Raw genomic sequence first — 27,407 nt, 5'->3', positions numbered from 1 at the left:
CCTTTAGAGAAGGGATTTGTCACCCTAGCAGGGCGAGTTTATACTGCTCCTCTATTGTCCTGTCCCTTTCATGTACCACAGAATAACCTCAGCATCTTTTCACTTTTTCGTCACCCGTCTCATTCAACACTGCTCTCCCTCTTTTCAGAAGCCAAGCCGCTGTCAGTCATCTCCTTCCCCCGGCCAATGAGACTGGGTGCTGTCAGCCTGGTACCACCCTGAGGAGGTGCAGCTGTTGGGAGAGGGGTGGTGAGAAGCAACAGCAGGAGGAGGAGTGGGACTGAGTGCAGCAGCAGCTCCAACCAAATAGAGTTGAATGATTGAACTTTCTTTTTTAGTTTGTGCAGCTCCCCTGCCTCTCTCCCCTCCGCACTGAGTGTGGTCAGCACAGGGAAGCTCCACTCTCCTCTTCCCTTGATTGATCTCTTGTACAAGATGAAGGATCCCGGCTGTTCCATGACCCTTTTCCTATGGATTATCTTGCTGTGGGGCAGCTTTTGGAACTCAGCTTCTGCTACTTCTGGCAAGCAGGATGAGTCCTTCTCTACAGTCAGTGTGTACAGAGCAAGATGCACATCCAGGTGCCTGAGCCTGCACATCACTCGCATCTCTGCCTTCTTCAAACACTTCCAGGTACAGTCTGAGCAGATGCAGCAGCATGGAGCGCAAAAAAAGAATTGAAGTTTATGGATGAACCTTTAATCATCCTACATTATTATTATTATTATTTTTTTTTGCAATCACATATGTAGCAGAGCTCAACTTGTCATTGAACTCTTTGGGGATACGTCTTTGCAGCATTATGCTAAGTGTCTCGGTTATGATATAAGGTGGCAGGTTTAACTGCAGTCCTATGTAAAGCTACTTAGAAGACCTGGGAAGTCGCATTAAAAGACAAACTTTGCTCCGCTACATCACCTTGTTAATCTCTGGAAGGGAGATGACTTGAGTTGAATGCCAGTTAACGTCCATAACTTGCCCTTTATCCCAGTTGTGCATATATTTTGTTAATTAGTGAAGGAGCTTAAAAAAAAAAAAAAAAAAAAAAAAAAAAAAGATGTAGCAGTGTTGAATATGTCACTTGAAATAGATTTGTTTATGGATTTGGATAATGTTTAGTGTAATGTTAATACGGTAGATTTGTCTGCAGTCCTATGTAAGACTGCTGGAAAGGTTATGACATCGGCTACATCTGACGGACCCAAAACTTCTGTGTCAGACTCAACACTGGTACATCTGAATTTATCAACACTGCTGTTTCTGACATTCTCAGCCCTGCTACATCTGAGTTTATTAACATTGCTATTTCTGACATACTCAGCTCTGCTACATCTGAGTTTATTAACATTGCTATCTCTGACATACTCAGCTCTGCTACATCTGAGTTTATGAACATTGCTATTTCTAACATTCTCAGCCCTGCTACATCTGAGTTTATCAACATTGCTATTTTTGACATACTCAGCTCTGCTACATCTGAGTTTATTAATATTGCTGTTTAGGACATTCTCAGCCCTGCTACATCTGAGTTTATCAACATTGCTATTTCTGACATACTCAGCTCTGCTACATCTGAGTTTATTAATATTGCTGTTTAGGACATTCTCAGCCCTGCTACATCTGAGTTTATTAACATTGCTATTTCTGACATTCTCAGCTCTGCTACATCTGAGTTTATTAATATTGCTGCTTAGGACATACTCAGCCCTGCTACATCTGAGTTTATTAATATTGCTGTTTAGGACATACTCAGCCCTCCTACATCTGAGTTTATCAACATTGCTATTTCTGACATACTCAGCCCTGCTACATCTGAATTTATTTATATTGCTGTTTAGGACATTCTCAGCCCTGCTACATCTGAGTTTATCAACATTGCTATTTCTGACATACTCAGCCCTGCTACATCTGAGTTTATCAACATAGCTATTTCTGACATACTCAGCCCTGCTACATCTGAGTTTATCAACATTGCTATTTCTGACATACTCAGCCCTGCTACATCCGAGTTTATCAACATAGCTATTTCTGACATACTCAGCCCTGCTGAGAAAGGGCAGAAGGAAATTGCTTTTTTTTTTACCATTAGACAATAATTGTCTTCCAATTACACAAATCATGTAATTTGCCATGTCTAGAGGATCTCGGTATAAATGAAACACAATCTGATGACCTGGTGCTCTATAATGTGGCTATATGTGAGATATAGATGTAGGAGAGATACATTTGTCATTTGGTCCATATTGTAAAATCAATGCACATTTGGCAGCAGGGCTGAGCCCTCTGTTCAATCTTATCTCAAGTAGATAATGAACTGCACAAATCATACTATTCAATAGAGTAGACTGACAAATTCAGCTCAGCTATATCTATCATTCCAGACTTCTCTGTATACAATGCCATAGGGACGAGCATGTCTCATCTCAGACATCGGTAGATATGCCATTAATGTCAGATAGGTAGAGGTCCCACCTCTGGGATTTGCTTCTATCTCCAGAACGGGGCCCCCAAACCGAAATAGGACACACTGCGCATGTGCGCGTGCTCTCCATTCAAATTTATAGACGTCCCATTATAGTGATGAATAGAGAGCACGCCGCGCATGTATTGCCACCTCTCCATTCACCTGGCGGAAATAGCCGGGGCAGCCCGTAGCGGAGGACGGAGGGTGGCCACCTATGCACGAGTGGGAGAAAGGAGTGAGGTATCCTAGTGATATGCTATCGGTGTCTGAGATGGGAAGAATACCCCTTTAAATATATGGGTCATCTGTCTTCTAGTGCAGCGGCAACATCTGTCTACAAAAATCTGTGTTTCCAATTTCAATTTGGAGCACAGTTTGCGGCTTTCAAGTAAAATGGATAATAAGTGACAACTAAATAAAATAATCTTCAATTCTACCTAAATAAATAAACAAATAAATAAACAAATAAACAAACAAAGACAAGGTATCCCGGCGGCCCATACACTTTAGTGGAATGTACCAAGGTTTGTTTATTTGGTGCGGAGTATTTGTTTATTTTGTCTGCTGAAGAACTTCAGTCCCGTCGTTATTTTGTGGAAGTGAATAGCACCTGTTGGGTATTATGGTGACAAACGCCACCCCGGAGAGCGCTCCGTCACAGCATGCTGAAGTAATAAAAACTGAGAGGGGATGACTTCAGAGATGATACGTTTGCCCCATGCTTCAATTTCAGCCCCAGGCTCCTGATAGATAAGCCAGCATTAGCTTACCTCTGAAAGCAGCATTTTACTGGGGGGGGTAAAAAAAAATCTCTGCTCACCTATTAACCTATGAAATCCACATAATTATTAGTTGACCTTTAGGGGGCAATAGCTGAAAAGCGAAGACCATCAGTGTACATGTGTGATGCATTTATTCCGACAGGCTTAGGGTACGGCTTGGCCTGCTGTGGGGTAGCATGACTCGAACCACACACGCCATAAGCATCGTCTTGGTGAATGCAGGTCAAGATGACTTAAGGTATTTCTCTGAAATACTAGACAAGACATAGGGCATTTCACTTAGTCTGAGTGCTCGCAATTATCCCCATGTGTTTCTTGGCCAAGGATACATCTTTATATTTGCCTCACTTCTTCATGTTTGTCATTTGTGTAGGAGTTTGTGTTCCTTAAGAAAAGTTGCGAATCTGTAGCTGCTGAGGCTTGTCAAAGGGAATGTGTGAATCACTTGTTTTTCTCCTGCGATATCGTCAGGTTGCGATGAGGGGGCTGTCGACAACAGCTCCAATTAGCTAGCTGAAATAATAACAATATAACATTAATAGTATTACTTTTATTAAATAGTTTCTTCTGTTTGGGTCATTAAAAGTTTTAGGGACCTTCACACTCCACATGAGAAACATAGGAGACAAGTAAGCAGATATCTGGGGACATGTTTGGCAGGATCCTCATAATGATGGTGGTCGCCAGTGATTTTCTTGATTCTTGAGCTCTTCTGTTAGTTAATGAACTCTGGGCATCTGCTTCGCAAACAGCACTGCATGTCTTCGGCTCCCTGAACCCTGTTTAAAGTAGTATTCCAGTTATTTCAAGTTATATCCAATCCACAGGACGGCGGCTAACTATTTAGATAGGTAAAGGATTAGAAGACTTACCCAAAACAAGAATAGGGACCCCTATAAAACGTAGGGTGCCCCAAAATGAACAGAGCACAGGTTGGGCACATACTGCTACTACATTCATCTCTGTGGGACTGGCGAAGATAGCTGAGCACCACATTCACTATTTCTAGCAGGTCCCGCGTAGAACCAGGCTCCTCATTCTCGTGATCGGTGGGATGTTTATAATTTAATTAGGCTTCTGTGAAGACCAAACTTGGTAGCAAGACATCCAGTAGGCGAATGATGGAATGGGCCAATCAGCTTGCTTGTTCAACCACAAAGAATTAAAGGGGCTTTGCCACAGAAGATATTCTACATTTTTCAAACCAGAACCTGGAAAAATTTAGTTAAAAATTCTGTATAGACACTGAGCTATTCAATAAAATGTATCTGTATAGCGCCACCTGCTGTTTATTATTTTCCTTATTTCTTCATCCACCTAACTGAGGTGGTCACAGGCGCTCAGTTTAAGTCCAACTGCCACAAGTAGATATAAGTGTAGTTTTGGAAAATTTGTCACAAAGCGGGTGCAATGACAGGCAGCTGCGATAGCGCCGCTCCCCACCATTGTACCCCTCAGATGCCGCATTCATACATGATCGCGGCATCTAAGAGTAATAATACAGTGTAAAACATTTTTAAAAAATTAAATCAAACTTACCGTCTCCATTTGTTCGCGACGGGGCAGCCTCCGCCATCATGCTTGAAGATCTTGAGAGAAATCTCACGCGGCCCAAGATGATGTCATTATGCCGGCCGGCATGGTGACGTCATGAGTCACCATGCATAGGATTTCGGCCGAGAACTTCAATCAAGATGGCGGCAGCCAGCCCCTTGCAAACAAATAGAGGTGGTAAGTATCTTTTTTTTTTTTGCTTTTTGCGGAACGGAACAGGAGGCCCATTATACAGATGCCTATTCTTGTCCGCAAATGAATGGTTCCATATATGGACCATATACAGAATCAAAATATGGTCCATATACGGAACGCAAAATACTGTCGTGTGCATGAGCCCTTAGAAAGAGATAGTCATGTTCTATATGATGTCTTGTTTTCATTTTTTACATCGATCAAGGTGTAACCCCTTTAAATGGGATTTTGCATAACTGATGAGGCAGTTAAAATACCAACATTAGATTTTCAGGACCAGTTATTGACCAGAAGTATGTTGAATCAGAGACCTAGTTCAGAATGGAATCAGTATGAACAGAAGAGGGCACTGTGACTGAAGAACATAGCTAGAAGTCCAGATCCAGGCAGAGGACCTTTTTGGATGTTTTTACTACAGCAGCCAGATGTGCAATGTTAGTGAATAGGAATTTATGACATATTTCTGCGCTGATTTACTGAAATAAGGAAGAACCACAACAAAAGCAGCCATTTAAATATATTTTACTTGTGGTGCCTCATATGTCATTTTCAATCAAGCCAGTTCTATTACACTTTCCAGAGCTGTTCCAGTAAACTGGCATGGCTAAAAAAAAAACATGAATTTTGGGTTGCTGCTTTCTTTTCATAGAAGTATAGCTCTGAACCTCGGCGCTATCTTCTGGACTCTTCCATTTATGACCAGATCGAAGGGATTATACCCCTCAATATCTGTACTTTTTGAGCCGTGAGGCTGATTTAAAGAATATATGTGAATTCAATGTATACCAAATCCCTACCAGAATCTTCAAGTAAATGTGACTGTGCTGCAGTTCTGTACACAGCCTATCAGCAAGAGTGGCGCTATTTCTGTTAGAAAGCAGCCATGACTTTGTCTCTCATAAAGCCTATTTCAGCCAGGTGAGAAACCCTCATGTTGGTAGGCACAATAACGATAATGATTGCATTTGATATAATGGCATATTTAGTATGGGAGTTGGCTTGTAGGCTTCTGAACACCTACTGTAGGAGTTAGATGAATGGTCTTCCTTCAGTATCTTCCATCCAGGAGGAATGAAATTGGAGATGTACTTTACAACGCCGCTTGCTGACAATACAGCTGTGTTAGGGGTTTCTGTGGTCAGTATTGTGACTTGACTTTCAAGTGACACTGTGTTAAATACGGGCTGACATTTTCCCTCCAGCCATTTGCTTGTGACCATTTGTGAAGCACCAAACTGTTCAAGTGCAGCTCAGTTCTGTTCAAGGAATTGCTTAACTTAAATTACCTTTCTAGTCCTGAGCTATATATCTCAGGCAGACCGTTTGAGTGAATCATGGGGATGTTTCTTCGTTGATTTACATGTTCCTGTAGGAGGATACATCCATATTTTACAGATAAGTAAACATCTGCTGCATTACCCTCACCCTGAATCACAGGTGTATGAAGTCTCTGCTGGAACAGAACCAGAGCACGTGTTCACCTCCACCAGAAAGTCTGAGGTGGATCTACAGTCTATAGTCCACTGTTACCTACTCTGCAGGAGAAGGATGGACGGTCAAATGCGTCTGTCATCTACTCCTCGGACTTCAAAGATGACACCACCACACAATAAGTTAATCATCTTTATTATAGTATGTTAAAAAATCACAAAAATGGTTAAAATAAGACCCATAGTCACACACCAAATCAGGAAACCAAATTGTGGTATCTGAACATGTATGATAATAAAAGGCAATGATCAGACACAGCAACCCATTATAAATGCCACAAGGATGGCTGAATATCAGGACACCATATGCACGTAGACGAAGCTACATAGGAAAAAACGCCAACCAAAACGGCTCCTGAGACCCCAACACCATTATGCAGTTGTTTCTTACAGGGAGAAGAAGAGTCAGAAGCTAGTACACGTAGGTACGTCAAGAGTATATTCACAAGCTGTCAAAATCTGCCACGTATTCCACAGCAGAAGCCATTGGGTTGTCTGCCGCAGTTTTTAACTTTGAATGGCACAAACCTGCTTGCGATGTAGACCCTTTGAAAGGAGCTATCTTGTGAGTAAACACCTGCTGTGGCTTCCAGTGACATCGGTCCAGACACCTTGCTTAGAAGGGTCATGTCCATTCTTGACGCGGTCACGGCTTTAAAGCACTGCCCGCGCAAACGGTATTACTGTTTCCCATTGCAAACAATGGGAGGTGGACACCAGGCAGCCACTAGCAGAATTTTGGCCCTGAATCAGTGTGAAGAGGCCCTAAAGTGAATCTGTCACTAAACAACTTTTTTACTAAATAAAAACAGATGATGGCACACATTCCATTTTTTTCAAACCTGTTTTTATTTCGTACCATAATTATTTGTATTTTTGTACACTTGTTTTCATTTGGAATTATGATTATGGACCAGTCATCTTGCCTGAAGATATTCTTTATAGCATCCACATATATCATAGGGCACAGAGGAGAGATGTTCATTGAAGTCTATATGAGAATTTTCTAGACATGTTCTGTGACCTATGAGGAGGTCATTGTGTAGTGAGGGCGAGTAGATAAGCTGTGAGCATCACCTATTGTGTATAGTGTGATCCTGTGCTATCTATATATAGGTGTTATCTTTCATTGTAATCCTGCAAAATAACTGCTAAAAGTTATCTCTAAAAACCCAAAGTGTATACATATTGTTATGTATAGTGGACAGAATGAAAACTGCAAGATTTTTCTTGTTGTTTTATAAATATAGGAAGTGGCATGAAAAATTAAAAATAATATCACCCACATGTTTTAAAGGGAATCTGATTCTGTGATTAGTTTTAGGGTCCATTCACACGTCCGTAGAATGGGTCCGCATCCGTTCCGCAATCGGACCCATTCATTCTCTATGGGGCAGGAATGGATGCGGACAGCACACAGTGTGCTGTCCGCATCCGCATTTCCGGAGAGCGCCCCCGATCTTCTGGTCCGCGGCTCCGGAAAAAAATAGAACAAAATAGAGCAGTTATATGGGGGTGCCGGCCGGGTGTATTGCGGATCCGCAATACACTACGGACGTGTGAATGGACCCTTATACTGTCCTATCTGAGGGCAGCATGAACTGGTGACGGATATCCTGATCAAAAGTTGGGTCACTTTCTTGAATTGACTGTAGAAAACATAGTCTGCTGAGTGCAGAGCACATGCCAAGGAGTCCTCAAATTCTTGAGATCCCAGCTCTCCCTACCCGTCTTCGATTTATATCTTTCTTCCTATTGCAATTGGCATGAGGGAGAGATGGGAGCTCATGAATACGAGGACTCCCTGGAGTGTGCTCTGCATTGACCGGACTGGTCCCTTGCTAAGGCTTTTCATCACAGAGTTTAGCAAATCGAGTGTATCTGTCACACGTCTATGCTACCCTCAGATCGGGCAGCATAAGCTGCTGACAGCTTCCCTTTCTCCATCAAGAGTTGATATAACATTAGGTCATTTTCTGATAACACATTCTCTTTAAATGAATGCAATTTTGGCATATAAGTATTTAAATAGAACTTCTTATATTATATGTTGGTGCAGACAATTGGGTACTTTTATATTTTTAACATACTGTATTAACCCAGTGGTCTACTGGGAAGGGATATGATGGTTGTCTATGGCACTGTTTAGTTTGTACAACACCAATATCCCTTAAAGTGTACCTAAACTTTTAAGTACATTTTATTAAAATCTATAGTACATGTGCAAATAATATTTCTAATCAACTTTAATTATCTTCTTTTTTTTTTTTACTTAAAAATAAGTACCTATGGTGCTTTAGAGTCTGTACTCCCATACAGCACTGTGTATGAGTATGGATTCCCCTGTCGCCAGGCACCTGTATTTTGCAAATAAAAGTACATTAAAAAGTACATTAGAAATATTATTTCTAGCATATTTACCTTAGGTTTTAACTAAGTGTACTTGAAGGTTTAGGTACACTAACAATTCTCAGGGCAAACATTTTATGGATCTCCTATAGAGAAAACGTTCTGATTACTGATGCATTGACATTGATTAGAGGGGTTGTCTGACCCATGACCTATTCATCTGTGAACAGGAAGTGTGACATCCCATCCATCATCACACACTGTTGCAGCCATTTACTGCCTTCAAAGATGTGTCCCCAAGCTACCGCTGAGGCTAATGAGTGGAACGGAGGACCTGTGAATAGATAAATGATTATTTTAATTTAGGCTGGGCACCTTTGGGATCATAAGTAAAATTATTTAGAGATTGGGCAACCCCTTTAAATCACACCAGGCATTAATAAGGAAATCCATGCGGCATGACCTGTTGGGGGTATTTGAGGGCTGGGGTTTAACTGGGCTATAGGAACTACATTATGGCAAAACTAGACATATTTAGGCAGGACTTCTGAAGCTTTGCAACTGTTACCTCACCTTCCAAAACATGGGGTTGCTAGGGCCTCCATGGTTGAAGTCCATCCAGTGCTGGTTTTGTCCTAGAGCCCCTAACTTCTACGATGACCATTCCAGCCACCAGTTGTTCCTAGAACTACAACACAGCTCTAGTCATTTGACCAGCTCTACAGCCCCTTTATTCTTAAGATTATTGGTGGTCCCCACAGTGGGACCCCTACTTCTCATAGTGATGGCATATGATATCTGGTGTAAAACTACAATTCACAGTGTTGTAGTTTCATAACAGGTGAAGTGCCGCAGGTTGCCCACCCCTGGCACATGCCATTATTTTCTGTGATTAAAATAACACATTTTGGCAAACCTACTATGCAGTTGGCACTCACAGAATTGTAAAAATGCATAAATTATGAAGCCTCAATGGTGAATTTGACCCTATTACACATGTAAAACTAGCTTTCACAGTAACTGCCTTATTTGCGTTGGTTTACAGTGAATAGACCTCGCTGTTTTCCCTTTTCATACCAATTTGAGGTACATCTTAAGTAAGAAATACAATCCAAACAAAAGAGTACAAATAAGGCAGACAACAGGCCTTTGATCTGGTTGGTGTATAGATCTGTTGCAACAAGTTGTCCAAGTAGAACAAATAGCGACTTTTTGACATTGAATAGACTCTAATGAACACAACAGCATAACTGAAGTCCAACTGAAATTAGACTGTCATAGTTTTACTGAAAACCCACTGATTTAACTAATATTTTTCTTTTACTGCAAACACATACAAATAGTACAGGCCTTTTACATTTTTCATTGTTATACTATGAGTTATTGATGGTTTCATGTAGGTGCTAGCTACTGTGCTCAGGCATGCAAAGTTGACTCCATGTACAATATTATTCAGGAAAGAACTTACCAAGTGTGAGGTTACTCCAAACTTTGAGTAGGCATAATACTGACAACTAGTGATGGACGAACATCGGCCGGGACAGCTCGCGAATGAGCGTTCGAATGCTTCCAAACCGTGCTTTCGCGGCGGGCCACATTGACTTTATTGGCAGGCGAACCTGAAAAACCTTCAGGTCATATTTGCAGCCACCAAATACTTACTATAAGTGCACAAATAGTCTCACAACATGGACATTGACATACCAGAGGGGGATTATTGGCAAAAATTCCCACAAAAAATATGTATTTTAATTGGGGGCCATTTTTATGCATCTTAAAGGGAAATTCTTAAAAATGTGCCTGCTGGTGCCTAGAAATTTTTTATTTTAGGCCACGGGAGTAAAGGCCCCAAAAATTAGGCATTCACCTGACAGAAAAGAAAAAGTAATTATGTGGCTGGAGGTACATTAGGCGGTCCCTGGATAAAAATTTTACTGTAGGCCAGTACAGTCCCAAAAATGAGGCATTCACCTGACAGAAAAGAACAAGTGATTATGTGGCTGGAGGTATATTAGGCGGTCACTGGATAAAAATGTTACTGTATGTCACTGGAGTACAGGCCCCAAAAATTAGGCATTCACCTTACAGAAAATAACTTGTGATGATGTGGCTGGAGGTACATTAGGCAGTTACTGGATAAAATATTTTGTGGAAGAAGGTATATCACACCCCTCAATCAGTTTGTTTTGGGGGCAACAGGTATATCACACACCTATTGCAATTAGTTGTTCCAATAGCGTTTGTCCCTCTATATAGCTGCGGTATCTCAGCAGAACTACACACAACTGCTGCACTATACAAATGCACTATAATATACTTTCTTTGTTAGAAAGTACATTATAAATATAACACACCCCTCAGTATATCACACCTATCGATAGTACACCTATACCAGTCCTTAAAAGGACTTTTGTGGCCCTATTAGCTAGCGTTTGGTGTCCCTAACAGCCTGTCCCTGCTCCACAAAGCAACTTCTCCCTACACTGGCAAAACACAATGTAAAATGGCTGCCAGATCGGGTTCATTTATAGGGTGGGGGGGTGTCCATGTGCTGAAATATCTCAATTGACTGTCCTGTCCCACCTGATGGATGTGTCATGGGTCAAATGCAAAAGAATATGGCGCCGGCAGACATCGCCATATGTTCGCATGTTCGGCAAATCGCGAACGTGCAGAATTCGCATTGAAACGACAGCCGGGTGAACCGCAAGGCCAGCTCTACTGACAACAGGACGATTTATGTAGACCTTTTTATGGGGACAGAAAGGCTCAAAGTTAGTTGTTTTTGAACCATTACTGACACGTCCAGTGTCGAAAGTTAGGTAAATTTAAGTGACTTTCCAGATACTTTGCTTTGTTTGTACTGATTTTGAGTTACCAGATAGCAGTACATTGTGAGAATTTGGTGACAGTTGCACACTTCGAGCTAAGTTGTTAAGTCATGTGTCTGAGACGTAACTTGAAGCTCCTGGGCCCTGATCGAAAATCTGAAGCAGCCTTTCCATGTACCATGTTCCATAAACAATACTGGTCTCTTCTTATGTGGCCTTTGCACCCCCTTAGGAACCAGAGTCCTGGAGCAACTGCTACCTCTCTGCCCCCTATGGATTTGTCTCTATCTTATTTCCAAGGGAAACCAGAGGAGAGAAAGCTGCTAACAGACACCACTAGATGTGGCTTATCCTCCCTGAGAACAAACCGATTGGGCATGTTGAAATCCAGTTGCCCGATCATAAACATAAGATGATCAGCCAGTCCTGATAAATTTGGTGGGTTTGGTAGACAATAATATAATGTGTATACCTAGCACTAGCACTAGGTTTAACTTTCAGTGGCAAGTTTAAATAAATTACATTCCAAGGATTTCATAGGCCTAGATGTAAAGAAACATAAGATAAGCAAATCCATTCTACCGAATCATTTGTCACATTACCATAAGTTCCTCACTGTGAAAGGTTCTCTTTGCTGATCAAGAAGCACCCACCTGCCTCTTGATAGACATGGCTGGGCAATACCGTGCCTGTGCTGCTGCTTCGAGTAGTGGCACAAGAGCAGAGGCTCTTCTTCTGTTACCAGGACAGTGACTGTTCATGCGCCACAACCTGGAAGTGTAGCAGTAGGTGTGTAGAAGTTTAGTGTAAGTGTTATTGTCAGGTCCAGGTGAGATGTTCAACCCTGGAAATCAAGAAGCAGGAGTGGGGTTCTTCCCTGTATGGGGATAGCCCTTCACAGATGAAGAACTTTTTGTTGTTGAAACAATTCGATTTGTTGGAATCGATCTTCTCCTTTCTAAGGTGCCATGGATATGCACATCGATAAATGTAATTGGCATGATAAGAATAAGAACACCCCCCACCCACTGTACCTCATTGTAGAGTCAACCATTTTGTGAGCAGAATCAATATTTATTTTGCTAAGAATTAAAGCTTTTCATCCCAGCAGTGTTATTTGCTGCTAGTAACCTAAATTCACACACACTATGGGGCATATTCATTAAAGGGGTTATCCAAGACTGTTAAATTCCCCCCATATGCCCAGGCCCTCACTCCCTGCACCGCTCTTGGTCCCTGCACGGCTGCTGCTGCTTCTCCCAGTGTGTGGATAAAAACATCCGGTGTCGGGGGGGGGGGAGCAGCCGATGGAAGGCAGTGACTAGGACGAGCCACTCTATCGTCGCCCGCGATGCTAGGAAGGCTCGTCCCCGCCTGCCATTGGCTGCTCCTGCAACAACCCATGATGTTTTCATCCGCACACGGGATAAGCAGCGGCGGCGGTGCAGGGACCAGGAGCGGCGCAGGGAGCGGGGTTCGAGGTAGGTATATTCATTGTGAGGAGCTCGGCATATGGGGGGAATTTAATAGTCTCAGAAAACCCCTTTAAGACTGACTTTTCATACACCAATCTTAAAATTATATCACAGATAGGGCATGCATCAATATTTTTTACTTTTTTACACCATAAAAAATTTGGTACAAGCAACAATGACTCTGCCCCTTTAGGAAACCCCACTATTTATAGATTTGAAAAAATCAATCTACTATGTCACTAAGGTAATATGCTGACTGGGCCTAGAAAACACTGGTGATAATCTGTATCCAAATCCAATCTCCTACACTTCACTTCACATTGTAAATTAAGACACTGCTTCAACCAGCAAATTATACATTGGGTGAAAATGAAATCAATATTACGCATTCTCTCAATGATATATTCCGTATGTCATTTTTCATGTTCTGTCCAAATGTCAGAGCACGGCTATATATATACAATCTGCGCGCCCGGCACAAAATAAAAACTCATTATATCAAAATACGGCCAAGAGGTGCTGCTAATTTATTATCCAGATGTTTTATTGCATGGGATCTGAGTTCAGGAAAAGCACGTAAAACATACGCCTTATGTGTAGAGTAATCCTATATTTACATTGTGTATATATTCGTTGTTATGTCAGAATACTGTATGCATGTTTTATGTCTATGACATTACAGTTTGTATATTCAATTGCACGGAACAATGTTTTACGGCTGTTTATTTACTTCACTATTTCCGCTGTGCCTTGGTTTGATATTGGCAGCCATCTTGGAATTCCAAACCCTGGCTGCCCCATCAATGACCATGTTGCATAATGAATTCCCTAAACTGATTTAGCTGTGCTTGGCACAATATGGCCTTGTGAGGGCTATTGTTGTAATTGCCGTATTGGAATTATAAAGTAGGACAAATTACATTTTAATTACAGCGATGAGCCCTGCCAGCGAGGACGGGCCTCTACCTAGCTTGTATATTAATCATCATCAGCCTATGTCTCTCTGAACTGAGAAGATTACATTTCACAGCCAACAAAAATCAGATTACGATTAAAATGCATTAGGCGGTTAGGGCACGGAGAGCGAAGATGCTCCAGCATGGTGTAAACATCTAGTTCATCGCGGTTTACAGTCCCCTATGGTTTTAGTACATATTTTTGACAGGAAATATTTCTTCCTTTCATGTAGAAATACGTGAAGAATCTTAAATAATGCAGAACACAATCAGTCGGCCTCCGAGTTAATCCTCAGTTGGAAACATTAACATCAAAGCAACTTGCAAGCAACTCTCTGTAGATTGTGACTTTACTGGGCTACGACAGGCGCTAAGTGTCTGCCAACATCTGCTGCAGTGCAATATCATATTGGGAAAAATATTAGCTGGGAGACGGTTCTAGATTTCATTTACAATCATGTTAGAAAAGGTTACAGTGAGATCATGCAGCAGTAATGTCAGATATGCTGTAGCTTTTAATGTGTGCTATGGACATGCTAAATGATTACTTAACCTAAGGCTATACGGTAGTTGTGTCTGACTTGCTGTCATGTTTCATTAGTCTGGCATTTGGTTCTGTGTAACATGTCTCCAACTCGAGTGTGTACAACTCGAAGAGTGTAAATGGTAGCACTCGTGGCATCTGGTGTCAGCCATTGTAATATACCTCTAGGCCAGGGTTTCTCAACCTGCGGCCCTCCAGCTGTTGCAAAACTACAACTCCTAGAATGCCTGGACAGCCTACAGGTATCGTCCTACAGCAGGGCATGGTGGGAATTATAGTTTACAACAGTTGGAGGGCCGCAGGTTGATCATCTCTGCTCTAGGCTAATGCATACATTGCTGTAGGACGCATTAGCAAAGACTGATGTCTCTGTGTTCATTTTAGAACGATTAGAGTGTCTACTATATGTGTAAATGCTGGCACCAGGTCCATCACAGGTTCAAAGATCATCCGCATGTCAACAGTGATTAGAGGGAATCTGTCACCCCGATTCCAGACCATTATCCACAGTAAATTCATGAGTAGTACTGCAGATATAAAATCACTATTTTTATTTTCCTACTGCCCCCATTCCTCTGCTGTCAGCGCTCAGAGCTGCACTGAAATACAATGCGCACATGAGAGTCCTCTCCATTATGTTGGAACAGCACGGCAGTCTGAATTGGGTATTTCAGTGCAGCTTTGAGTCCTGATACCAGCGGACCAGGGGTCAGTAGGAAAAGAAAAAATTGTGATCTGGACTCCTTATCTGCTGTACTACACATGTATTACTTTAAATATATGTATCTACATTGTTTTATGTTTTTGGTGAATTATTCTAACTTCCTATAGTTTGAAACGTGCAATGATCAGGCCAAGCTCCAAGCTTGACAGATAATATTAAATGTTCAGCCACTATTGATTAAAGTGTACCTAACCTTCTGAATAAGTTTATTAAAACTATTCTAAATGGGCAAAAAATTAATTTTTTGTAATATGCGTTATTTACGTATTTTACTGTGCTTTGGAATCCATATACTTGTATACCACTGTCATGTCAGCGTTTTATGGGTATGTGGGTTCCATTTTCGGGCCAAAGTGAAAAATTTACAGGTACTCTTCCTGCCTATGCCAGCTCTCCTCTGCTAAAGCCTGGCATAGCACATCCATTGTGCTATGTCAGGATTTATTGGAATGGGCACTGTCAGAGGCAGCGTTGAGTGCTACTGCCTGTACATTGCTTACTGTGACCCCAAAATGGAATCCGTATATCTGTACAACATTAACCTGACAGTGGTGTACGAGCATATGGATTCCAAAGCATTATAGACACCTGAACTAAAACGGTAAAATAAGTAAATAAACAAAAATTAACTATGTCCAATTGAGAATAGTTTTAATAAAATTATTCAAAAGCTTAGGTACACTTTAAAGGGAATCTGTCACCGGGATTTTGGGTATAGAGCTGAGGACATGGGTTGCTAGATGGCCGCTAGCACATCCGCAATATCCAATCCCCATAGCTCTGTGTGCTTTTATTGTGTAAAAAAACTGATATGATACATATGCAAATTAACATGAGATTTGTCCTGTACGTGAGACGAGTCAAGGACAGGACTCATCTGAGATTAATTTGCATATGTATCAAATCGTTATTTTTTACACAATAAAAGCACACAGAGCTATGGGGATTGGATATTGCGGATATGCTAGCGGCCATCTAGCAACCCATGTCCTCAGCTCTATACCCAAAATCCCGGTGACAGGTTCCCTTTAAATCTACTAAAAACAGCAGAAAGGATATAATCTCAATATACAGTATGGTTGAAAATAATGTTAGATACAAATGTAGCAATTTTAATCTTGAATGTGATATCACATGATGAAAGCCATTGAAAAAGTCAATTCAAAGTTTCTTACCATTACTTAGTTTGTTAAGGATCAAGATAAGGATCGCTACATCTGTATATGTTCACACCCTCACTCCATGCACGCTATGTGCAAACTATCATAAATGTATCTTTGTAGTAATCTATGATTTCTTTTTGACACATGGATATTATATTGCAAGCTGTAAAGGTTTAATGCAATTTATAGTTTGATACAATTAAAGAGAACCCGTCACCATGAAAATGCAGTACAATCTGTAGGCAGCATGTTATAGAGCAGGAGGAGCTGAGCAGATTGATATATCGTTTTATGAGAAAAGATTCAGTGTAACTTGATTTTATTGGCTTAAATCCATGCTCATTCTGGGCTTTGAAGTTGAGGAGGCAGCCCTACCAGTTATTGACAGCTATATCGGTATGCACGGTCATAGAGGAAAGGCTGTCAGTCACTGATAGGACCATCTCTGTGACTTCAAAGCTAAGAATGAGCAGGAAGTTAAATCAATGCAATGCAAATTATACTGAATATTTTCCCACAAAACTATGTAGCAATCTGCTCAGCTACTGCTCTATACCATGTTGTCTGCAGCTCAGACACCATGTTCAGTGTGACAGGGTCCATTTAATGTACCAAAGTACCAATGCTGAAAATTACACATACCAAAAGACTATGGTATCCAAATATTTTCTTTAAGGTTTATAAATGTTCTAAACCAGGTGAAGAAACATAATTTGTTCAATGGCAATCTCATATCTCTTCCTTCCCAGAAGACAGGAAATCAGGAAGACCATGTAATAATAATGCAATACATAAAATAGCATGGCATAAAGCAGTCAGCAAATTAGTTTGTGTACATCAGTAATCAGCAACCTTCGGCACTCCAGCTGTGGTAAAACTATGACTCCCAACATGCACTTGCCTAGCTGTTCTCAAAACTTCCATAGAAGTGAATGGAGCATGCTAGGAGTTGTAGTTTGACGAGAGCTGGAGTGCCGGAGGTTGATGATCCCTGGTCTTCATAAAGTAGCAGCACGGGTTAAGCCTTACACATGCCCCATGTGCCTGTTATGGTATTTATTGGAAAGCATAATGAAAAATAGAACTAACCTCATATACTATCCTGCCAACTTACTAATCACTAGTCAGACCACACATGGAGTACTGTGCACAGTTCTGGGCTCATATGAATGATGAGTTATAATGATTTAGTCTCATATTTAAAGGATGCCACTTGCAGTAGCTGCCTGGATGAGATTCGTCTATCAAACCAATGTCTATAGATTATCTCAATTGGCTCTAGACAAATGCTGCAACTAGAGATGAGCAAATCGAAGCTGTCGAAGTGGAAATCGTTTAGAATTTCAGGGAAAATCTGTTTCGCAACTAATGCCAATTTCCTCGCGCTTTGTGGTAACGAAGCGCAATTTTCTTAAAATGGCAGCTACATGTGTGAGGACTGAGGACATGGGGCAAGAACTCTGGGAAGGCGGGATCACCCAGATTGAAATGCCTGCATGCAGCCAATTAGCAGCCAGTCAGCCCTATCAATATGGCAGCCATTTTAGATTCTACCATTTTCCAGCGTTCAGAGTGCAGGGACAGACGTGTGAAGGTGCTAGGGACAGCAAGTGAAAAAAAGAAAAAGACAGAAACCAGCACCAGCATCTTAGTGCAGGGAGAGAAGTCAGAAAGCGCTAGGGACATTGATAGGAAAGTGATTTACAAGTACAGGGAACGATTATTTGGGAATCCAAATAGACATTAGACAGGTCTGTCATTCCAGCTATTTGTTATTGGGCTGCAAGTGTTATGTTGGAAAGCCTTTAGTGGCTTATATCTTAGTATCTTATTCATTACTACAAAAAAAATATATACACATTTCACTTCTGTAGTTATTTCTGGTGAAGGCGTATAGGGGCATATTTCATTAAAAAAAGAAAAAATATATACGCACTGCACTGTTGCAGTTATTTTTGTTGAAAGCGTAGAGTTGCGTATTTCAGTACTTTAAGAAATATATATACGCACTTCAATCAGATTTTTGTATGGTCAAAGCGTATAGTGGCCAATTTCAGTGCGACAAGAAATATATATTCTCAGTGCACTGCTGCAGTGATTTCTGTTAAAAGCGTTTAGGGGTGTATTTCTGTACTTCAAGAAATACATATGCGCACTTCAATTAGATTCTTAAATTTTTTTCTGGTCAAAGTGTATAGTGGCCTATTTCCGTACAACAAGAAATATATATTCTCAGTTCACTGCTGCAGTTATTTCTGGTGAAAGTGTATAGGGGCATATTTCAGTACTTCAAGAATACTTCAAGAAAACGATATACTCTTTTCACTCATTGAGTTTTTTCTGATCAAAGCTGTTAGGGTCGTATATCAGTACAACAAGAAAACTTGACACATGGATGCCCTGTGCCCTCACCTGTCCTCAACCTGCCTCCGGCCTTTACTGTTCCCTAACCGCGAGAAGTACTACATGCTGTGGGCTCAGCTCCACTTTTCCCAGAGGAAGAGCTACTAGAGGACAGTCAGCAGCTACTGTCCAGCCAAGATTTGGAGTAGAAATCCGCCACTTCATCCGCTAGGCGGGCAAGTGGTGATGACGAGAGTGGTGCAGTCAGGCTCCTGACCCAGAGGCTGTTGAGGAGGACATCAGTGATGTGCAGACACTACTCGATGATGATGAAGCCGATCGCACTAGGGAGTCAGGTGAAGAAGGTGCTTCGTCATCATCAGGAGAAGAGGGTGGCAGATTGCCCGTGAGCCAGCAGCTGAGCCAGAAAGTCGCTAGCGTGGCCGTCAGTCAGCAGGGTGGCAGCAGTGGGAGGTCGGGAGCCAAACATGCCCGGGGTAGACCACCCACTTTACAGAACCCTACCTGCCTGGAAAGGAGTGGTGCAAGGGTTCACGGAAGCAGCGGCGGTAGCAGTCAACCAGTGAGTAGTCTTGGGGGGAAAATCAGGTACTCGGCGGTGTGGCAGTTTTTTGTGAAGCCGCCAGAGGAGGATAACATGGCCATATGTAGAATATGTGGGCAGAAGGTGAAGCATTGGCAGGGTGCCAATGTTGGCACCACGGCCCTGCGTCAACATATACAGCGTCACCATAAATTGGCCTGGTTGAATCGTGGCTCTGATGTGAAGGTCCAGCCAGCCGCAGCTATCGCTACATCACCCAGTGGCATGCACCCAGTTTCAGCCAGTCAAGGCTCCACCACCTTATCCAAACTGAGCTGTCTGTCAATCCCATCTTCTGCTGGTCCAGATGCTCCTGCTCCTACTCCTCGTCAGTCATTCCGTCAGCAATCAATCACCAAAGTGATTGCCAAGAGACTACAGTATGCTTGCACGCATCCAACATCGCAAAAGCTGAACGTGCTCCTGTCCAAGTTGCTGATGCTGCAGTTCCTCCCTTTTCAAATGGTGGACTCTGCACCTTTCAGAGAACTGATGGCTTGTGGCGAGCTGAGGTGGAGAGTCCCAAGCCGTCATTTCTTTGCAAAAAAGGCAGTACCAGCCCTGCACACACATGTAGAACAGAAGGTGGGCCAGTCCTTGAGGCTGTCAGTGTCTGCCAAAGTGTATGGCAGCGCCAACATGTGGAGCTGTAGCTACAGTCAGGGACAATATGGCCCACTGGGTGAATGTTGTTCCTGCACAGCCACACCAGCAAATTGGCCAGGTCATGCCGCTTCTGCCTCTATGTTGTCACACAGTTGGTCCTGTGACAATGTCCGTCTCTGCCTCTTTATCCTCTACCATGTCCTCAATAGAGATGGCCCGAACTATCCGACGGCGAACAGTTCCCGGCGAACATAGCTTGTTCGCGTTCGCCTCTGCCGGGCGAACACATGCGATGTTCGGTCCGCCCCCTATACATCATCATTGAGCAAACTTTGACCCTGTACCTCACAGTCAGCAGACACATTCCAGCCAATCAGCAGCATACCCTCCCTCCCAGACCCTCCCACCTCCTGCACAGCATCCATTTTAGATTCATTCTGAAGCTGCAGTCTTAGTGAGAGGAGGGAGACTGTAACTGCTGCTGATTTAATTGGGAAATCGATAGCTAGGCTAGTGAATTCAGTGTCCACTCCAGTCCTGAAAGACTCATCTGATCTCTGCTGTAAGGACAGCGTCCTGACAGCACCCCAAAAAGCCCTTTTTAGGGCTGCAACATTAGTCTGCTTTTTTTTTTTCCTTTATATACATATTGCAGTTGCCTGGCCTGCCTGTGTGTGAGGAGCTGCAGGCCCACAGACTGTAGTGTGCCCACTGCCAGTGCTCACCCCTGTCATTCCGTGTGGCACAGGACTTTGCTTAAAAAAAGGCACTTAATTTTTACACTTTAATCTAAGGTTAGTTGCCTGCCAGTGTGTGTCAGGCTGACTTCCACTGACTGTAGTGTGCCCACTGCCAGTGCCCACCACTCATACCGGCTGGCACAGGACTTTGCATAAAAAAGGCATTTAATTTTTACACTTTAGTGTAATTTCAGCTGCTTGCCTGCTGCTAGTGTGTGTCAGGCCGACTTCAACTGACTGTAGTGTGCCCACTGCCAGTGCCCACCCCTGTCATCCCGTGTGGCACAGGACTTTGCTTAAAAAAAAGGCACTTAATTTTTACACTTTAATCTAAGGTTAGTTGCCTGCCAGTGTGTGTCAGGCTGACTTCCACTGACTGTAGTGTGCCCACTGCCAGTGCCCACCACTCATACCGGCTGGCACAGGACTTTGCATAAAAAAGGCATTTAATTTTTACACTTTAGTGTAATTTCAGCTGCTTGCCTGCTGCTAGTGTGTGTCAGGCCGACTTCAACTGACTGTAGTGTGCCCACTGCCAGTGCCCACCCCTGTCATCCCGTGTGGCACAGGACTTTGCTTAAAAAAAAGGCACTTCATTTTTACACTTTAATCTAAGGTTAGTTGCCTGCCAGTGTGTGTCAGGCCGACTTCAACTGACTGTAGTGTGCCCACTGCCAGTGCCCACCCCTGTCATCCCGAGTGGCACAGGACTTTGCTTAAAAAATAGGCACTTAATTTTTACACTTTAATCTAAGGTTAGTTGCCTGCCAGTGTGTGTCAGGCTGACTTCCACTGACTGTAGTGTGCCCACTGCCAGTGCCCACCACTCATACCGGCTGGCACAGGACTTTGCTTAAAAAAGGCATTTAATTTTTACACTTTAATGTAATTTCAGCTGCTTGCCTGCTGCTAGTGTGTGTCAGGCCGACTTCAACTGACTGTAGTGTGCCCACTGCCAGTGCCCACCCCTGTCATACCGAGTGGCACAGGACTTTGCTTAAAAAATAGGCACTTAATTTTTACACTTTAATCTAAGGTTAGTTGCCTGCCAGTGTGTGTCAGGCTGACTTCCACTGACTGTAGTGTGCCCACTGCCAGTGCCCACCCCTGTCATACCGAGGGGCACAGGACTTTGCTTAAAAAATAGGCACTTAATTTTTACACTTTAATCTAAGGTTAGTTGCCTGCCAGTGTGTGTCAGGCTGACTTCCACTGACTGTAGTGTGCCCACTGCCAGTGCCCACCACTCATACCGGCTGGCACAGGACTTTGCATAAAAAAGGCATTTAATTTTTACACTTTAGTGTAATTTCAGCTGCTTGCCTGCTGCTAGTGTGTGTCAGGCCGACTTCAACTGACTGTAGTGTGCCCACTGCCAGTGCCAACCACTGATACCGGGTGGCACAGTAGCTTGCCGATAAATAAGGCATTTAATTTTTAGACAGTAGTCTAAATTCAGTTGCTTGCCTGCTGCCAGTGTGTGTCAGGCCCGCTTCCACTGACTGTAGTGTGCCCACTGCCAGTGCCAACCACTGATACCGGGTGGCACAGTAGCTTGCCGATAAATAAGGCATTTAATTTTTAGACAGTAGTCTAAATTCAGTTGCTTGCCTGCTGCCAGTGTGTGTCAGGCCCTCTTCCACTGACTGTAGTGTGCCCACTGCCAGTGCCAACCACTCATACCGGGTGGCACAGTAGCTTGCCGATAAATAAGGCATTTAATTTTTACACTTTAGTGTAATTTCAGTTGCTTGCCTGCTGCCAGTGTGTGTCAGGCCCGCTTCTACTGACTGTAGTGTGCCCACTGCCAGTGCCAACCACTGATACCATCTCCCCGTTCGAAAAATCTATTCAATAAATGGCACCCAGATTGGGGACGTTAGAGGGATTAAACTGATGAGAATAGTACTACAGAAAATACCACTCATATCGGGTGTGACAGTAAATTGCACGGCGCAGACGCAGTCACCGTGGATAAAAACAAAGGGGAGGGAGCCAGCGTTTTTTTAACCATCTCCCCGTTCGAAAAATCAATTCAATTGACCTTTCGGGGACCCTTGGTGTTGTACGTGGCTGGGTGGAGGAAGAAACCTTCAATGACATCACCGGGACGTGGCTAGCTTGGTATCCAACCTTGTGCAAATGGGGAGTTTGCGGTTGTGCAAATGAACTGTTTGCGGTGCATTAAAAGGGGAGTTTGGTCTGTCAATGTCTGTGATGCGGGCGTAACCCTTACACTACCTGATCGATACAACATCATACCTGATCGTATACACACACTGGATGTTTTAAAGCACGTTATTCCAAACAATTTAGGAATGTTAGTTGATTTATGCCCTTTATGGATTAAAACCCGACTCTGCGTCCACTACGTAATTTTCCATGGGAGTTTTGCCATAGATCCCCCTCCGGCATGCCACAGTCCAGGTGTTAGACCCCTTGAAACAACTTTCTCATCACTATTGTGGCCAGAAAGAGTCCCTGTGGGTTTTAAAATTCGCCTGTCTATTGAAGTCTATGGCGGTTCGCCCGGTTCGCCAGTTCGCGAACATTTGCGGAAGTTCTCGTTCGCTGTTCGCGAACTGAAAATTTTATGTTCGCGACATCACTAGTCCTCAACCTCCATTGCAGGGACAAGTCACAGTGCCCCTCCAGCATACCACATGTGCAGGGCTCGGCGGTGTCACGCTGTTCTGCACCTGGTTTGCCTTGGCGAACGGAGTCACACAGGGAAAGAACTGCACCCTATGATGCATTAAGAAATTGAATCCTGGCTTTCTCTGCGACAACTGAAAATCGGAACCATGTTGACCGACAACTGGAAGAACATGGTGTCAGCGCTGCGTCAAGGAAGGCTGAGCCATGTGCCCTGCATGGCACATGTGTTCAATATGGTTGTCAAGCGGTTCCTGAAATCTTCCACCCATCTGCAAGGCATCCTAAAAATGTCCAGGAAACTTTGCATGCACTTCAGCCACTCGTACACCGCAAAGCACACCCTCCTTTGTGCTGCAGCGGCAGAACGGCATCCCCCAACATAGGCTGATATGCAACATTTCCACCCGTTGGAATTCTATCCTCCATAGGTTGGACTCACTATACGAACAGACAAAGGCTATCAACAATTTCTCAAAGTGTTTTTTTTTTTTGTACTATTTATGGGTGATTGCAAAACTCCTTTTGCTGTATGAACCGAATGACGCTGTGGCAAAATTTTTTCTTTCAAATTCGTTTTTTTTTGTAAAAATTATGGGTTACTGAAAAACTCCTTTTGCTGTATGGACCGAATGACGTCGTGTGAGGTCGTGTGACGTCTGAAAGTGTGAGGAAAATATATATATTTAGAAACAACAAATATACAAAAAGTACATGAAAACAATGACAACCACCTGATGCCCTCTGGACTCTGTCATTTTGCCACTCTGTTGCCTACTCATGCTGCTGCCAGCCCCAGACTTGGTCATTGTGCCACTCTGTGGCCTACTCATGCTGCTGCCACCTCCAGACTCTGTCGTTGTGCTACTCTGTGGCCTAGTCATGCTACTGCCACCTCCAGACTTGCTGTGGCCTCCTCATGCTGCTGCTACCTCCAAACTCTGTCGTTGTGCCACTCTGTGGCCTACTCATGCTGCTGCCACCTTCAGACTCTGTCATTGTGCCACTCTGTGGCCTACTCATGCTGCTGCCACCTTCAGACTCTGTTGTTATGCCACTCGGTGGCTTTCTCCTGATGCCACCACCTCCATACTCAGTCATTGTGCCACTCTGTGGCCTCCTCATACTGCTGCCAACTCCAGACTGTCATTGTGCCACTTGGTGGCCTCCTCATACTGCTGCCATCTCCAGACTCTGTCATTGGGCCACTCTGTGGTCTCTTCATGCTGCTTCCACCTCACCACTATGTCATAGGTCCACTCTGTGGACTTCTCATGCTGTTCCCACCCTTCCCACTTCATGACTGGGCCACTATTTTTCCTTTCGGCTTGGCTGACATCATAATTTTTTTGACTCTTCTTCTGGTCTGTCAGAAGGAAGGAAAAATGAGACGCACAACGGATCCTGTCTGTGTAGCAGCTGTAGGCCTTTATGGTCCCATCAGAATTGGCTTATGATTTGGTAGCCAAAAGCAGGAGTGGGTACAAAACACAGAAGACATGCAAATATTCCATTCACGTGTCATCTCTGTTTTACATCCACTTACATCCACTTTTGGTATTAGCAATACTGATGGATTACTCACCAAATGCTGACCGAGTGAAGGCGTATGCTCCACAGACAGGATCCATTTTTTGGGAGTTATTGTTCTGATGGATCAAAGGAAGGGCAAATTAATCAGTGATGTCAACACAAACTTACTGCTGACACCCTCTGCACTCTGACCGGGGGGGGGGCTCTACTTGAATACGCGTTTAATGGAACAGGTTCTGTAGACATCTATATGGAATCAGCTGATGACGGTGTAAAAGGAGTGTGCTTCTTCTTGGCGCTAACGTCAACCTGTAAGGCTGAGTTCATACTTGAGTTATTTGGTGAGTTTTGGCCCTGTGACTGCCCTAATAAGTGAAGTGTGCAGTGCTTCTAAGAGCGACGCCTGTCATCTGCATGTCATACGGACTCACAGTATTATTTCACTACCAAAGCAGACTCCCTATGCGTGTTACTACAAGGCACAGTGTTCTACACCACTATAAAGGTTCTCAGCAGCCATGAAATAGCTGTTTTTCTACATAATTTGCAGCAAATATATCTAACCAAATTTTTCCTGAAAAGCTGGTGAACCTGCAAATTGAATTTTTGAAAAATTTACTCATCTCTAGCTGCAACCCATGGTCTCAAAAACTTATTTTTGGAAGCAATATTCCAACTGAGATATCCACTATGCGTACTATGGTAGTTAGTCAGTGGCGTAACTCCAATAGAGGCAGCTGCTATAGGGCCCGTGGGGAAAAGGGGCCCATAGTGAAACAGAGGCTCTGCCCCTAATTACACTCATTACTGTCCAGCTCCAGTATAGTATCCCTATCATCAGTGGAGAAAGCTAAAGGACCTATGATGATGTCATCACAGTTCATGTACATATAGTGAAGGAACTGCACAAAGAATGGTGTAGTTCCCAGCTTAGATAGGAGCATCTGCCAGGACCTGTGATGACATCATCTTCGGCATTACTGGTCCTGGATAAGAACTGCGGAGTGGTAAGAGAAGGTCCTCCTCATTCTCTATTTTCCCTCATATCTCACTCATATATAGAGTACTCCAGATAGTTAAAACCACTATTACCTCATGTACCTCACACAATAACCACAATATATAACTGACCACATATACACACTGCATTTTTTATACCTTGCATTTAGTATGCTGCTCTATAATATAAATATATATATTTATATATATATATATATATATATATATATACACACTGCATCTGTTAAACAGTATAATCGATGCAGTGGGTACAAATATATAGTATATACAGCAGTGTACTGACATGTCAGGTATGAGATATAATAGATGTAGTGTGTTAAGATATATAGTATATATAGCAGTGTACTGAAATGTGAAGTACAAGCTGTAATTTATACCTCATACCTCACACATCAGCTTTATGATATTTGTTTTTCTGCCACTGTATAAGCATACGTTTTTACATATATTTTTCTTGAACAAAATAAAATGCTGCAATCTCAAAAAATTAAAGCATGGACAATGAGGGTAAAGTCACATAACAATGGAACTGATTTTCAGTTGCAGAAATTTCTCCAACATCTGTGTCACTTGTCAATATAGCGTTAAGTGTTCTGGGCAGATTTTCATTGGTACTGAATTGTTTCTACTAATTTGCTAACCTTTGCATAGCCTCTAACTAGGGATAAGCATACAAATCGATTCGCTCATCCCTACCTTTAACATATTCCACTGCATATAGTATGCAGGAGAAGTAACAAACAAAGAAAGTGAGAAGTAATAAAAACCAGCAAACAATAAGACCTAAGAAATCAAGACCCTGCCCATAAGACTTACAGACATAACAATTTGTTTGGATTATTAAGGATAATCTTTCTGTTTATGGCCAATTTTAGCTCAATAATCCTTGAGTTTAAATCTTATTCTGTGACTCAGAAGTGAGTACAATACCCACAGCAATTTACAGTCCTAAATAGTCTATTTAAATAGTGTGAAAGGCTGGCCTCCGCAGTTATTAGCAGGCTGAGCTGCATGGGATGGATAAGTGGACAGCTGGCCTGTCATCTCAGATTTCAGGTAGCATCTTCCTAGGGTCAGTATTGTTTTACCATGTTATCAGTTGTTGGACATTTGGAACACTGTGAAATATGGGTAAATGTTAAATGGTGTGTTTTCACATCATTCACCATGTTATTTTAGGAAACGTAAAACTCATATTGATGTTCATGTGTGGTTATTCATGCTTGTGGGCTAAACTTTTGTTCGGACCCCTAAGAATACTTAACACCTAGTAAAACAAGACACGTCTAAACATCTGCTATGAAATGAGGCAGTGAGCTCTTGTTATAGCCCTGGACCCATTCCTATAAATATTTCAGAACGTGTTAATGAAAAGAACA

At 42.7% G+C, this 27,407-nt stretch overlaps 1 protein-coding gene across 1 annotated transcript in view; it reads left to right on the top strand.

The window, feature by feature from the left end:
* Window positions 1–269: 269 nt before the first annotated feature.
* Window positions 270–27,407, top strand: part of ANOS1 (anosmin 1) — a 191,825-nt gene continuing 164,687 nt past the window's right edge. The window contains exon 1 of the mRNA XM_040423757.1: window positions 270–633. Within this exon, the coding sequence (XP_040279691.1) occupies window positions 436–633 (198 nt within the window). The 5' untranslated portion in view covers window positions 270–435. The remainder of the gene's footprint in view (window positions 634–27,407) is intronic.

The sequence above is a fragment of the Bufo bufo genome, chromosome 3, assembly GCF_905171765.1.
Source record: "Bufo bufo chromosome 3, aBufBuf1.1, whole genome shotgun sequence".
Lineage (NCBI taxonomy): Eukaryota > Metazoa > Chordata > Amphibia > Anura > Bufonidae > Bufo > Bufo bufo.
Note: the sequence above shows the minus strand (reverse complement) of the source record. Positions and strands in the feature narration are given on the sequence as shown.